The 14468-nt window shown below is 39.0% G+C and overlaps 1 protein-coding gene across 3 annotated transcripts in view; it reads left to right on the top strand.

Moving 5' to 3' along the window:
• Positions 1–12970, top strand: part of LOC128744411 (protein bark beetle) — a 63606-nt gene extending 50636 nt beyond the window's left edge. For all 3 annotated transcript variants that reach the window (XM_053841408.1, XM_053841409.1, XM_053841407.1), the window contains exons 5-11: positions 8–219; positions 285–640; positions 699–824; positions 1196–1219; positions 1375–1843; positions 1899–2120; positions 10570–12970. In XM_053841408.1, the coding sequence (XP_053697383.1) occupies positions 8–219; positions 285–640; positions 699–824; positions 1196–1219; positions 1375–1843; positions 1899–2120; positions 10570–11646 (2486 nt within the window). In that variant the 3' untranslated portion in view covers positions 11647–12970. The remainder of the gene's footprint in view (positions 1–7; positions 220–284; positions 641–698; positions 825–1195; positions 1220–1374; positions 1844–1898; positions 2121–10569) is intronic.
• Positions 12971–14468: the final 1498 nt, after the last annotated feature.

The following is a 14468-nucleotide window of genomic DNA, read 5'->3' as shown; positions in this document are numbered from 1 at the left end:
TTTGCAGATCGTGATGCGCAGCATAATATATCTAACTCGGATATTCAGGAATGTGTTGGAGGCGGAGTGCACTACGTTACTGTTGGTGAAGTTTCTCCGACTTTGACCATGGAACGAAATCGATTCGTCAGAAATTGTCGTCAGTTGTATGGAAACTTCTCTTCGTGTGAGGCTACCATAAGGGCAGATGTTCAGAATATGCAGTCGTTATACTTCCGAGTATGTTTTCATGAATATGTTTTGGAAAGAAGTAATGTTTTAATGGTTTTACACTTATATTGTAGAATAATCTTGTTCAGGAAAATCAGGGAGGTTTATCGATACGGGCTGATTCGCGAGGCTCTGCAACATCGTTGCGTGGATGGATTCACAACAACCTGTTCGTAAGGAACCGCAATCGACCTGCGCTGTACGTCGAGGGTCGTCAGTCTTCTCCCTATCAGGAGGTAACGGTGCACAACAATTACATCACGCAAAACGACGCTGCCTTCCGGGATGTAGCAGTGCTCCGTCAAGTCGTATCCAATTTTAGCTTCAACTACGTGCACAGTAACAAGGGTGGTCGAATCATAGAGGTGTCCGGGTTCGATAGGGTACGGTTACCGATTTACCAAACTACGTCGCACAATGGATTCTATGAGTAAGATTTTTTTTGGGTTCGAAAATGAAAGATTTGGTAATTGAAAATTCTATTTCAGTAACGTGGCAACAGACTGGAGTGGAAGAGCGACAATTGTAGCTGGAACGGCCGGGCAACATTACGTGGATAACATCTTTGCTAATCCGGACAACGACTACGAAATGATTACTGTGAATCGTTCCATGTAAGTTTGTTTGTTTACTTTCCAACAACTGTTCTAATTTTAAAATTCAATTTAAAAAAATCTTAGATTTGTTTAATTTTCACTATCGAATGGTATATTATTGTTTTAAGAGAATGTTACATTCCCTAGCTTCGATACATTTGGGTTCTAAAAGGCGTTGTAATAATGTAGAATTATACACTATCAAAGGAATAATATTAAAAAATAGTTCTAAATTGTACTTAGCTTTAAATAGACGTAGAATTTAAATTTCAAAGTATTCAATGATAGTGTAGAAACCTATTTAAAAGCCACTCAAAATTTGCATGCTTTATTTACTCTATTTCACATATATATCAACTAACTCTTCTGCATCACTCCGCCCTGAGCAGATTTGAATTCCAATACTGGAATAGGTAGGTACCTAGTTCAAATTCTTTACTCTGTTGTATATTTTGTATTTAAACGTTCAATGTAAAATTCTTCAATATAAATTTGCATTTGGAATACCCCGTATCTGATAGACCCCATATCCATAGAAAACTAACACACACTTGATATTTCCCACCAGCACGTTGGACGTTTGGAAGACCAAAATCGACGCAAAGCTAAACTACTGGAGTTACAATGGAACGCTGGCCGTCGGGTCCCGTATTCGGGATCGCTTCGACGATCCCCAGCTGCTGGAGGTCCAATACCTACCGCTACATATGAACAACCTAACCGTGCTGGACGGGAAGTGTCCTCCGGGCTGGACACTGCTGATCGACACCTGCTACATGTACGTTGGCGCTCCGATGAGCTTCCGGGAGGCGCGAGAATTTTGCCGCTCGGACAACGCTTCACTGCCGTTCGTTCATGGTGATCTTACCCCGCTGTGGTTCTTCCTCGAGCAGCAGTCCCGCTATCTGCGGTCGGCGGAAAAAGTATGGATCCAGGATCCGAACTACATCGATCGGTGTACGTCGATTATCTATCGCAATGTGGAAATCGAAGAATGCCACCAACGGCACGCATTTTTGTGTGAAATTGACCCGAAGGTAACTAAGTCTCTTATGTTTGAGTAACAGCTTAAGAACTTGCGATATTTTTTAGGTTCAAATTGATCCTCTATTCTGGAAAGCGGATGCAGTAGCGGTCGCTATGCTTACGGCACTGATTTTGGTATTCGCTCTACTGTTGTGCATTTGCATCTGTTGGATCTATAAGTCACGCTATCGGCAGTCGCAACGATTGCAACGAAGAAACAGCATTCGGCAGAGTATGCGCAGTTTGAACAGCATTGATCCGCAGGGATCAATAAGGAGACGCAATTATGTAAGTGTTAAACGTATTTTCTCACAATTTATCAGCTGAGTTTATGTACTGTTTAAGTTCCAAAAAAGTTTTACTTTACATTTGGTCTCTTTAACGCCTAATTTTGTATATAAGTTGGTAGCGCTGAGGCCTCAAGCCTGAATTGCTAGGAATTAAGAAACGTCTCCATTTCATTCATCCATATAATATCTCGAAAGCAAAAAAATCAAAACATTCAAACTACATGATTTATTTTGAAAAGAACTTGAGGCAAAAACTATGGGTTTTGGGACCACCATAACTCAGGAAGAGTTCAAGTTAAATCTATACCTATACAAATGGATTTCTGTCTGTCTGTCGGGATGTTCCTTAAAGAATCGAAAACTACTGAACCAATCGGTGTGAAAGTTTGCATGTTGAGGTTTTTGGGGCCAGGGAAGGTTCTTATGATGGTTAGAGACCCCTCCCCTCACTAAGAGGGGGGGCTTCCATACAAATTAAATACAAATTTCCTCATAACTCGAGAACTAATCAAACAAATGGAACCAAATTTGGCATGTGAAGATTTTTGGAGGCAAGAATTTTTTCTATGGTGAATTAGGACCCCTCTCCACTTTAGGAGGGAGGGGTCCTATACAAATGAAATACAAATTTCCTCATAATTCGAGAACTAATCTAGCAAATGGAACAAAATTTGGCATGTGGGGGGTTTTGGACGCAGGAATTTTTTTTATAATGCACAGAGGAGTATTTGGACCAAAAAGCTGGTCAAAATGGGGAAAGTTGAAACTCGTTTAATCCCCTTCAATTAAACCTCGCTGTCTTCCCAGATACCTATCACACAATGTAACGTTAATTTTGAAACCAATTGTCTTGTTTACATCTTGCATAGAGCTGTCAAACTTCGAGTAAAAATGGGCCATATATTTTTGCTCACGTAGGTAAGGATGTTGCCTTTCACATTTCTAAGGCTATATATATCCTATCGACCAGCCGTAAAAAGGCTTTCAAAACTCAAAGATTTTACAATTATTTTTTGATATAGACTTTAGATTTCAATGAATATAATGATAACAAGCGAGCAGTTTTTATTATAGCAAATTAGCACAAATATGTTGCTACTTTAAAGTGATATTTGTTCATGTTCTCACCTTTTCTCATCATAATCTTTGATGCTATTTGATAGCTTAGAATTCCAGGAAGAGCGCTGTGAGTGAAATTTTTGCAACTTTTTGCAATTTTATGAAATGAAAACATTTTACTAAATGATGAAATATTCAATTTCGCAGCATTTTTCTTATGATAAATTATACTATCATGAAATTTCAAGCATTTGAAAGATAAATTTTATGTCATTGTGTTTGTGAGACACCAGAGGAATGCTCTATAAAGTAATTGAACAAGAAATTTTAGGTATTGAAAGAGAAATTCGCCAAATTTCTTTAATGTCTATCAAATTTGCACATGCTTTGAGTTTCTTCATTACGCAATTCATTCGATAAGCGTGTTATCAGTCAAAAGACCTGTTTTGTAAGAAGAATAATTACCTGCTGGATCTGGATTAGGTTTTCCTATGATAATTTCCGGAGGGTCACCTTCGAAGGGATTCAATAATGGACCGCGAACATGCACAGGAAAACGAAGCCAAGTGCTTAAGTCACCTCTCTCTTTCTCTCCTTTCTCTCTCTCTCATTCTCTCTCTCTCTCTCTCTCTCTCTCTCTCTCCAACTCTTCACACACCACTCTCTCTAAGACAGGTGTGTAGTCTACTTCATACTACAAACTAATGATACTATTTTTCACTCATTGCCGCTTGTTTACTCTAATAAAAATGATTAACAATACTTTTGACCAACTTTTCGGCTCAAATACTCCTATGTGTAATGGTTTGAGACCCCTCACCCCTGTGGTTGGGGGATAAGGACTCTCATACAAATAAAACAGAAATTTTTGCGTAACTCAAAAACTAATCGAACTCGCGAATCTTGCTCTGCCTGGTCTTACCACCTCGCTCACTACGTTCCTCTTTCTCTCGTTCATACCGGATTTCCTTCCCAATGTATCTGTCCGATTTTAGCCCACTTGCTGTATACAGAGTTCACATTAATACATCATTCTATTGCACGTCGCCAAAACGGGTAGGGTAGAAGTGCCAAATATAGTTATAGCACCAATCATGGTAATACAAGAGAGCCTATTGGTTTTTTAACATAGATAACATGCTGTTCTTAATTCCTAAATATATTTTTAGACATGAACAAACTCTACTGCACCAATTGATCGGATTACTTTTAGGGTGGACTTGTTCTTTATGTGAAAAAACATAGTTTAAAAATTTCATGTCACTGTGATGCTTGTTTCTTAGCGATTCGCTAAGGTACACGTAATCGTAATTAAGACATTTTTGATGTATAAACTATATTTTCGGAAAATAAACCCGCATGGGGGAATTAATTACTACTTTCTTAACGTAGTCAAAGAAAAATTAACACGATTTTAACCAAGAATAATTGATTTTATGTATTACCATGGTTGGTAAAATTTCACAACGGCGCGCCAATCATCGTAGTAGGCGATGCCCTATCGTCGTACCATACGAAATCTGTCTTTCTCGTTGTTGTCACTTTTGGTAGTAGTGCATTCTTCACGGTGTGTGATTAAAAACTAACTTGTTTTATTAGCTTTTGCCGTCAAAAAAATATCAGGTATGAACAAAAATAAGCCGCATATTACCTAAATACCTATAATCACAATATTTGATTTACATTCTACAGTATGGCTCCACAGCTAAAGCAAATTTCCCGCAAACATTACTCCGAAGAAGATATTGCTCGTTGTATCGAGGCCATCGATTCCGGGATGACGGTTTACGCAGGTTGCAAACAGTTTGGGATTCCGATGTCCACTATCGTTTACAGGAGGAGTGGACATTGGAAACAAAAGTGCAATCCAGGACCATCCCCTGTGCTTTCAAAACAAGAAGAGCAGCAAATTATGAACTGGTTAAACGGTATGCAGGATCGGGGTTTCCCTGTTTCCCGACATGCACTTTTGTTCAAAGTGAGTGAATACCTAACATCAAATGAGCGGATCACGCCGTTCCGGAATAATCGGCCAGGTAAATACATTAATAAGCAACTAATTCGATTTGGGACCAGCAGGTATCATGAGAGAGCACGTTGGAAAATTGTTTGAGGCAAACGGTGCTCGCGTATTACAGTCTTACTTCGGATTAATCAAAATTCTCATCATGATCATTCTACTGATCCCGAAAAGTCTCTAAACATCATACAGGCATACTAAATATGTTATTCATTTTCAGGACGCAAATGGATGGCTGGTTTTATGCGCCGCAATCCCGGATTTTCTATCCGCACACCAGAAGCGGTATCCTTAGCGAGCGGTCGGGTAACTGAGAAGGATATTCGTGGATGGTTCCAGGTTGTAGACAACTGGCTTACTGCAAATCAAATGCGCGAAATATTAAACGACCCAACTAGGGTTTTTAACGGGGATGAAACCTCTTTTTATATGCATCCCAAATCAAAGGAGGTCATTGCCCGTACAGGTTCCCGCAACGTGTATGAAATCGAGCAAGCTCCCGGAAAGCAAAATATAACAGTAATGTTTACCTTTGGAGCATCTGGTGTCGTTGTAAACCCACATGTGATTCTCCCGGGGAAACGACTCCGAAAAGAAGTGGCCCAAAGCTTTCCTTCACAATGGGGTTTGGGTCAAAGTGAGCGCGGATGGATGGATACTAATAATTTCCGTGAGTACATAGTTAAAATTTTTCACCCGTTTCTTGTGGGACTCGGTGTACAGTTTCCAATAATCCTGTTTGTTGATGGGCATACGTCCCATAAAGCATTGGAAGTAGCGGATGTATGCCTATCACTGGGAATTGTTTTGATATCGTTGTATCCAAACACCACCCACATCACTCAACCTGCCGATGTAGCAGTATTTAAGCCTTTAAAAAGCCAATGGAAACGATCAGTTGAAGAGTGGAGATTTGAGAACCAAGGATGTGTACTTACAATGCAGCACTTCGGAAGCGTTCTTGAAAAAACTGTTAAAAAGGGAATTACGTCTGAAGCAATCCAGAATGGATTCCGGTTGTGCGGATTACAGCCATTTGATCCGAATGCTTTGGATTATACCAAGTGCATTGGTAAGGCATCGTCTAAAGCAGCTGAACCGCCAGGAACTGTGGAAACATCTGAATCAACCGTTTCATTTCCTGTTTCTCTACCATTGAACAATAGAGAACCCGAACGTACCACCATGCAGAACTACGGTGCTGAACATACCGTGAGCATCAGTCTCGACAGAGTTGTTCAAGCATACGACTTGATTGGTTCACAAACTGTAGCTAAAATCGAAGGTGACATCAACCAGCTTACACGTGAGGAACGGATTATTCGTTATTTGTACCGAGAGTTTATTCGTCCTTACATTAGCTTCCATGAACAGTCAACATTCAACGAAACTCGTATTTCATCTGACGTTCAGGTCGATTCTAATGTAACGCGTACTATTGAATCTAGCGATGCACATGTTTTGCCATCTTCGTCGACCATGAGTATTGACATCAATAATTGTGAAGTCGTTTACGAAGAGGATATTGGTACCTGCTACACGAAGCTTCCACAGGTGGTCGAGTTGGTTCAAACAGTAGATGATAATCAGAAGAAAGCAAATAAAAGCATTGGTTAGCTAAACTTGTTTAATTATGCACATATTGCTAAAAATTTATATTTCATCTTGCAGCTGACTACGATGAATGCGATATGATGAGTGACGAAGTTGTTGCTAAACAGCAGGAACTAGACAACGTGACTCAGCTGAATAATTTTGAAAATGGTATGGCTTCAGATGATAACAAAAGTAAGTTTGTATCTCAAAATATTAGCTTTTATAAAAACCCATCATTTCCGCATAACACAGTCAACAACACTCCCGTTCAGTTTGACAATGTGCTGCAAGAAGTAACAAACAAGGATCAGGCTCTTGTCAAACGCAGACTTTCTGATGTGTTGAGGCTACCACCCACGCCTCGTCGTTGTTCAAAACATCGCAATTACGCAACACAGTTCCAACCCGTTCTTACAGCTGGAGAACGTCTCGAAGCAATTCGTAAGAAAGAAGAAGAAAAAGAGGAAAAAGAGCGGCATAAGAAACGAAGAGCTATGGAACGTGAAGATGCAAAACTGAAACGGGAAATACTCAAAAAAGCTAGACTTGAGGAACGTGAACGCAAAAAACTGGAACCGAAAACAAAGAAATCTAACTTAAAATTAAAAAGAGCAAGCAATAATCAGAAATTAAAATAAAATTTAATTAAAATTAAATTAAAATTGTTTTAAAAAATAAAATCTGTAGGGTAGATGCTCCAGTAATGGAGGGATTATGTCGGGGGATAGTGTGTAAAGACAATTTGAACGCTCAATTTATCAGTTTCCAATTGAACTACCTGATAATATGGTGCACCATAGTGTTGGCTTTAAATACATACCAAAATTATACCATTCTGCTGGTTAATATATCTAAAATATTGCTTTTCCTGACATTAGTATGTGCTCCTAAAGTAGTGGTAATGTTCCTATAATAGTGGAAAATTTGCCTATAATAGTGGAATGTTGTTTACCGCCTTAGCAACGCTTGCAATGAGCATGGCAGCAGGTGGATAACAACGTAGGCTTGTTAAAATGCTATGGATTGTTAGGAATTTCTTAAGCAATTGCACTCTATTGGACTGCTGAAAAGGAATTTGTAATTTTTGCACCAACATCTTGAATTTTAACTGTGTATCTTAGGTAAAACTGTTAACAAATATATATTTAACAATAGAAAACGGAAACTATTTCGAAATCCGCCAAAATTATGATATATTTCGAGTTTCCACCACTACTGGTACTACCACAACTACTGGAGCATCTACCCTAATGCTTTAAAATCATCTTTAATTTTTTTTACTATCACGTAATTTCCAATTATTCGTTGTATTCGTTTTAGATTTTCGTACGTACCCCCGTCATTAAACGATAACATGGGACTTTGAAATATCCCATGCTCTAAACCTAGTAGTATCCCACCCAGCCTTAACATGTTCATTCCGTCGACTTTGTCTTTTTTGATTATAGTGCCTCAGTCAAGCAGAATATGAAAAAGTTATGCTCTTGATTAGCAGAGAGTAAAATGGAAGAGAATGTGCCAAGCCTGATCCTGGCCACTCTTTGTTCCAGTAATAATTAATTATTCATGGTAATTATTCATGGTTATTGGTATTTAATATGACTGTATTGCTAAAACGTAAGTTTTTATTCTCATATTGCTACAATCACAATTTGCGCTTCATGCCCACCAGTCAAGATATGAGAAAGGCATAATTAACCTCTAGTTGGATTGGATTCAATTTTTACTTATAAAATTCAACAGGTAGCGTTAGAATAGAACTGATTCAACAGACAGAATTGGACAGCATGTCAGAGAATGAATTTATTTGCGATTTACAACAAAAAGCAAGAATACAGCATCCATCTAAAATCTCAAAAATATAGGCTAAGTAAATAATGGACGAGGCCAGATAACAAAGTCATATTCGAATCCCATATGAGGCAACAATTACGTATTTAATACAATTTTGATATTTCTGACTTTTTCTTGCCCTAGATAATGCTCGTCCGAAAGATTTTTCCATGCCGCAATGCTAATAGATACTGTTCTCTTCTCCTTAGATGCGTTATGTAACCTAGGAACCGTGTCTAATTATTTTTAATAATAAAATTAAAATGATGTATTTTTCATTACTCATTTTCATCTATTTTAAATTATTAATCGACTTAGATTAATTGATTAATTAATCAGTCTTCGGTGTTCCATTGTGGTATACTACCACAATTGGTTCACATATAACGAAATGCCAGAAACACTACTACTATAATGGGTACATTGCAATGATATTTTCAAATCAGTTTTTTGATACCTTTTATCAAAAAATCATCAAAATTGAATCCTGATTTCTTTTCTACTGATCCCAAAGTACTGGAATACTTATAGGTATTACACGTTTTGAGTCATAATTTGTCTTAATACGTATATTTGTCTTAATAGATGACATATCTCCACCATATTTGGTACATCTACCCTACTTCGAAAACTTCGAGTGCTCGTGGGTTTCTTCGAACCATGTCCAAGTTTCATGCTCATAGAGGCATGGCTGTCCTGCACTCAGTGCACCTATTTTGCTTATTTAACTGTAAACACCTCAACCTAGCGAAATTCGAAAATATTATTATTATGTCGAACCCGATGATTTAAGTTTCATGCGCAACATAGCAACAACGCAACAAGCAAGTGAGATTGCATGATGGTAATACCACAGACAAACAGACGAGACACTCGTGTAAATTCCATCGTCCAATAAAAAACCACTCATTTTTCAAAAAAGCATGTTTCGCAACATGACCACACCGCGGCGCGCGAGTGTTGCTTCGAGATTTCAGTATAAAACCATACAAATGTAAAAGCCCTACAGCATAAAATCGTGCAAATGCAAGCTACTCCGCGACATGCATAACAGAGGGTGCTAGTGTGCAAGCAAAATGTGTAAGACGATGGTTTTTAAAGGATTTTCTTCTGTGTCATGTCAGTTCGTCAGTGGTAATACCGTTGATTTGTACGCTCACCTCTTGCACGATACCTTGCAAATCAATATTGAATAACAGGTTTGAGAGTGAATCTTCTTACTTCATTCCATCCAATGTCACGATTGATTTGGATTCATTCAGCGCGGTTCGAATCAGCTAAATTACTTTCGTATGAAAACCTTGTTCAAGCAATATCTGTCACAGCTCATTTCGGCACCTTGAAATCTACAAACACATTATGCGTTTGCAAGTTGTACGCCCAGAACTAACCTAGAAGTTGCCGCGGGGTAAACATTTGGTCCATCGTGGGGCAAACCCCTCGAAAACCAGCTTGGTATTCACAGACAAGAGGTTTCAGCGGTCTCAAATCAAAATAATTTACACAGTAGAACACTTCATGTGCCTTCTTGACCGGGATACTGTCGTTCTCTGAAACCTTTTTCCTATTGTATACTCTAAATTCTTCTCCCAATTCTGGAATTGTTCCATCCTTTTGGTTTAAGTAATTATATTATTGGGTATTAAAATAACACAAAAACAAAATCAACAAGGCAAGAACTTTTGTTCTGTGATCAAAATAATCTATGACTATATGATTTAAAATAATCTATCACCATCACAAAACAAAATGAACTTTAAAGCACATACTCATCCTTTTATTTTATTTCCGATTGCACTAGCCCACGGATGTATAAAATTAGTAAGTGCACTGTTAAACTTAAGCACCAATTATTGTGTCTTCAGATTTGTTTTCAAGTTTCAATAAAACCACTATTGCAAGCAATAGAACTCACGAGTTCCAATATTTTACCCCCCAGGTTGTTTCCCGTTCGACAGATACGCTCAAATCAGTCACCACCGGTACAACAGACTACAAGAAAATGGCCTCTAATGGATCGATTGAATCCGTGGATAAAAGCGTGCTGAGCTCGGAAACCAACTATGACACGTATGATAAGCACAATCAATCGTACAACAACGAGTACACCGAACAGCTGAAGAGTCAGTTGGGATACAGCGACGGAACAGCCAACGGAGGACCGGATTTTATGCAGCATTCGAATGGTAACAGTCCTACTAGGACCAAAGTGTACGGACTGCCCGAGTATAGCTCCCATGGTAGCACAGCGTTTGAGTTAGCATTCCGCAATGAAGGCTTTCGGGATACCTCGACCACTTATTCCGGTGTAACACGGAATAACTCAATCAGTACGGTCATCAACGAAGATACTCCCATCATTCACCATCCAGGGGACAACGACGATGGAGGATCTGATTTCTATGGCAATTCAAGCACACTTCCTATTAGAGTAAAGGGTGACAACCTATCATTCCTAAATGAACTGAAAAATCGCCTGCCAGAGTATGCTCCACTGCCACCAACTAATGGCCATAGCAGCTTCCTACCATTGACACCGGAGCATCCGGTCAATGGTTCAACTCCACCGTCATACGATCCGGAAAAAGATCGTCAAAATTTCAACCCTCCACACGAGTACCAACAACCGACGGTCCAAGTACGTAATCCGAACGCATTTGACCTGCCACCTCCCAGCAGTGATGCCAGAGATATTCGTCGACCGGCGTCGTACATGAAAGCTGTCAAAAAGTACGCCACGCCCGGGAGAGAACGAGAATCCATCATTCCGCCACCGCGTGTCGATAGCAATGGCAGCCGGCGGCCGCGAACTGTTTACGAAGCGTCCAGTGAACCTCAGGAAGCGGCGCGCTCTCAGCCACCACCGATTCCGGCTTCACCTCCGAGGGCCAGCTACGCCAGGTCCAAATCGGAAGCTCTGCTGGAAACTAACTTTGACGAAGCGCTACCGCCTATGCCGAGCATGCTCAGCTCGGACAGTCGCAGCTATTCGCAACCCCTGGAGACTGCTATGTAAAATTCCGATCATCATCCGATTTTGGCGGTCTGAAGGAGGATTCGAAACAATTACAAAAATGTTAGTCATATTTGCAATTTACGACAATTTCACAGTGAGCTCTAGCTGCATTGCATCGAATAGTAATTATTTAAACGATTAGAGATCATAGTTATATTTTAAAATAAGAGTAATATTGTAGACCTGTTCTGCGAGTTCAGACTGTTTCTATATATGCGGAACTTTAGAGAAAGCGCTCTATTTAAAGCTTTTCAAAGCATTGCGAAAGCTGCGTAACCATGGCGACATTTGCGGCCAAGGATAGTATTAAGATATTGTAGCATAACATAACTAGCATTTGTAAGGTTTCATGTGCTTTTGCTCGCTTGCGAGAAAAGGTTCAAGCCAGGAATCATTCCGTACTATGTGCATTAGTCGAACTAAAGTGTCTTAGCTTGTGCTTTCGGCGTAAGCGGAAACGTTCATTCTATGTTGTATATAAGCTAGATAAGCAATAGAATAAAATAGAGTTTATTTTAACATTCAGTATATTAGATTATTCGGGAGACGTGTTTTCAAAATAACAAACTGATCATATGCGATCGAGAAAAAGCCTTGAACGGGGATGGAAACAGCATGGAAAATTGCTGGTGATAAATAGGTAGTAGTAATTAAACTGATGGAACAATTATGAGCAGTAATCAAATCGTTATGACGATCAAGTTCTCAGGCAGCAGTACTAAGAATAACAGAAAGTGTTCCGCTTACATTCCGTAGACAGACGATGAAACGATAATCATGTGGCACTATTACAGTTGTGCACGTCAAAATAGTCTAATCACTATGATTGCAAGGCCACCGTATCAAATACGGACGTACTGCACTTTTACTACAGAGAAGACCGGATTCCGTTTTGCCTGAAATTGATTTGAAACTTGATTTTACTGGAAAAGTACACCGAACGTTCGTATTTGTCATTCAATTGTAGTTTGTAAATATTCCAATCCAAATGGAGAGACTATCAATACAAGATAATCAGAATAAAGTTTCGAGATGAGCTTGAATTTTTCCATACACTCTCGCCGCTGTACTAATGAATGATACCTCATTTTGCATCACAGGCATAATTTCGCTTTTGTACCGTCCAATAATTTGTGTATTCTTATTGGAATACTTTCATATAGTTTTAGTTTCATCAATTAATGGCAATAACAGTAACAATAAGATGACCAACCGCATGTAATGTAAGGTGATACGAACAGAAGTACATATAGTTTTTGTTACAGGATTGTTTCCGGGAGGAACAGACTGCTAACAGGAGAACAACACAAATAAAACCTCAATGTTGATGTTGAATAGAAGAACAATGTTTCGATTTAGTTTGTGCCGAAATTATGCTTTAAAACATTGATACACATCATATGAATAGCTACTTTTCCTTCGATCAGGACGGATTTATGCCAGCTCGATCTATTTGTACGAATCTTCTGGATTTCAAATCGACTTGCAACTCGCATTTAGAGCAGAAGGCTCTAGTAGCTGTAATTTACTTCAAGGCCGGGTTTGACCGCATAGATCATACTTTTACGTAAATTTTCCAGTCTTGGCGTATCCAACACTGAGTGGCCATACAATTGAGTGGTTATATTCTTATTTAAGTGTTCGTACGCTACACGTGTAGCTCAATTCCTGTCTCTTCTCCCCATTTACAAACAGTTCGGGGGTACCACAAGGCAGCAATATGGGCCCATTACTTTTCTCGTTATATTTTAATGACGTTGCTTTACTTTTGAAATTATACCTCGCTGTTCGATCCATAGAAGATTGCCGAAACTAGCAAAAAGCTGATTGACACTTTCGTTTATTGTTGTCGCAAGAACTGGCTCACTGTTTAGCACGTTTAGTGTCAGATTATAACCTTCCATCGAACTGTCAGCCCTATATTGTTCAAATACAACATTGCCAAGTATTTAAGAGAATTGAAAATGTCAACGGCCTGGGCGTTGTTCTCGATACCATGTTATGTTTTAATCAGAATCGTTCGAATCTAATTTCAAAAGCATACCGGCAGCTCGGTTTTATAACAGACATTGGACGGGACTTGAAGGATCCGTACTATTCAAAGGCCCTGTATTGTTCCCTAGTGAGACCACTTTTGGAAAACGCGTGTCTGATCTGGACTCCTTATCAAGTAGCCTGTACATTGAGAATTGAACGAGTACAGAAGAGATTTATTCGTGTAGATTTATTTGTAAACTACGTGATCTCTCATGGCGTGGTGAATATTCCTTTGTATCATGAATGATGTCGTCTTATCGGTCTAGATACTTTAGAACGGCGCAGAAAAATCCAGCAAGCTGTACTTGTCGCCACGGTGTTGAACGGAGAAATCGACTCACCGAACATTATTTCACTGCTTGGCTTTCGTGCTCCTCAGTCGTTCGTTCCGTTGGATTATTATTGCAACCTGAATCGCACCGTACAGCGTTTGGATTCAATGCCACATAAGAAGGGCTCCATATAAAGTAGCGGCCAAAATTGCCGAATATTAAATTTCACATTTTAGCACATGCTTAAACGTGGTTTTGTAGCAAATTGTCTATATTTTTATGATTCGCGGATAAAATTTTGATAGAAAGAAAATATCATGGGGAAATAAGCCGTCAACGTTGCCCATCTCAAAAGTTTGAAAAATAAGTCATTTTAAAAAAGGTAAAAAATTAAATAGTTATCGCGGATGTAAATATTATTGTTATATATCATTTTAAAACTGATATATTAGCCTATTGAATAATGAAATGGAAACAAATTTAAACTCAATGAGGTGCGCCATAGGCTACTTA

The sequence above is a fragment of the Sabethes cyaneus genome, chromosome 3 (assembly GCF_943734655.1).
Source record: "Sabethes cyaneus chromosome 3, idSabCyanKW18_F2, whole genome shotgun sequence".
NCBI lineage: Eukaryota > Metazoa > Arthropoda > Insecta > Diptera > Culicidae > Sabethes > Sabethes cyaneus.
Note: the sequence above shows the minus strand (reverse complement) of the source record. Positions and strands in the feature narration are given on the sequence as shown.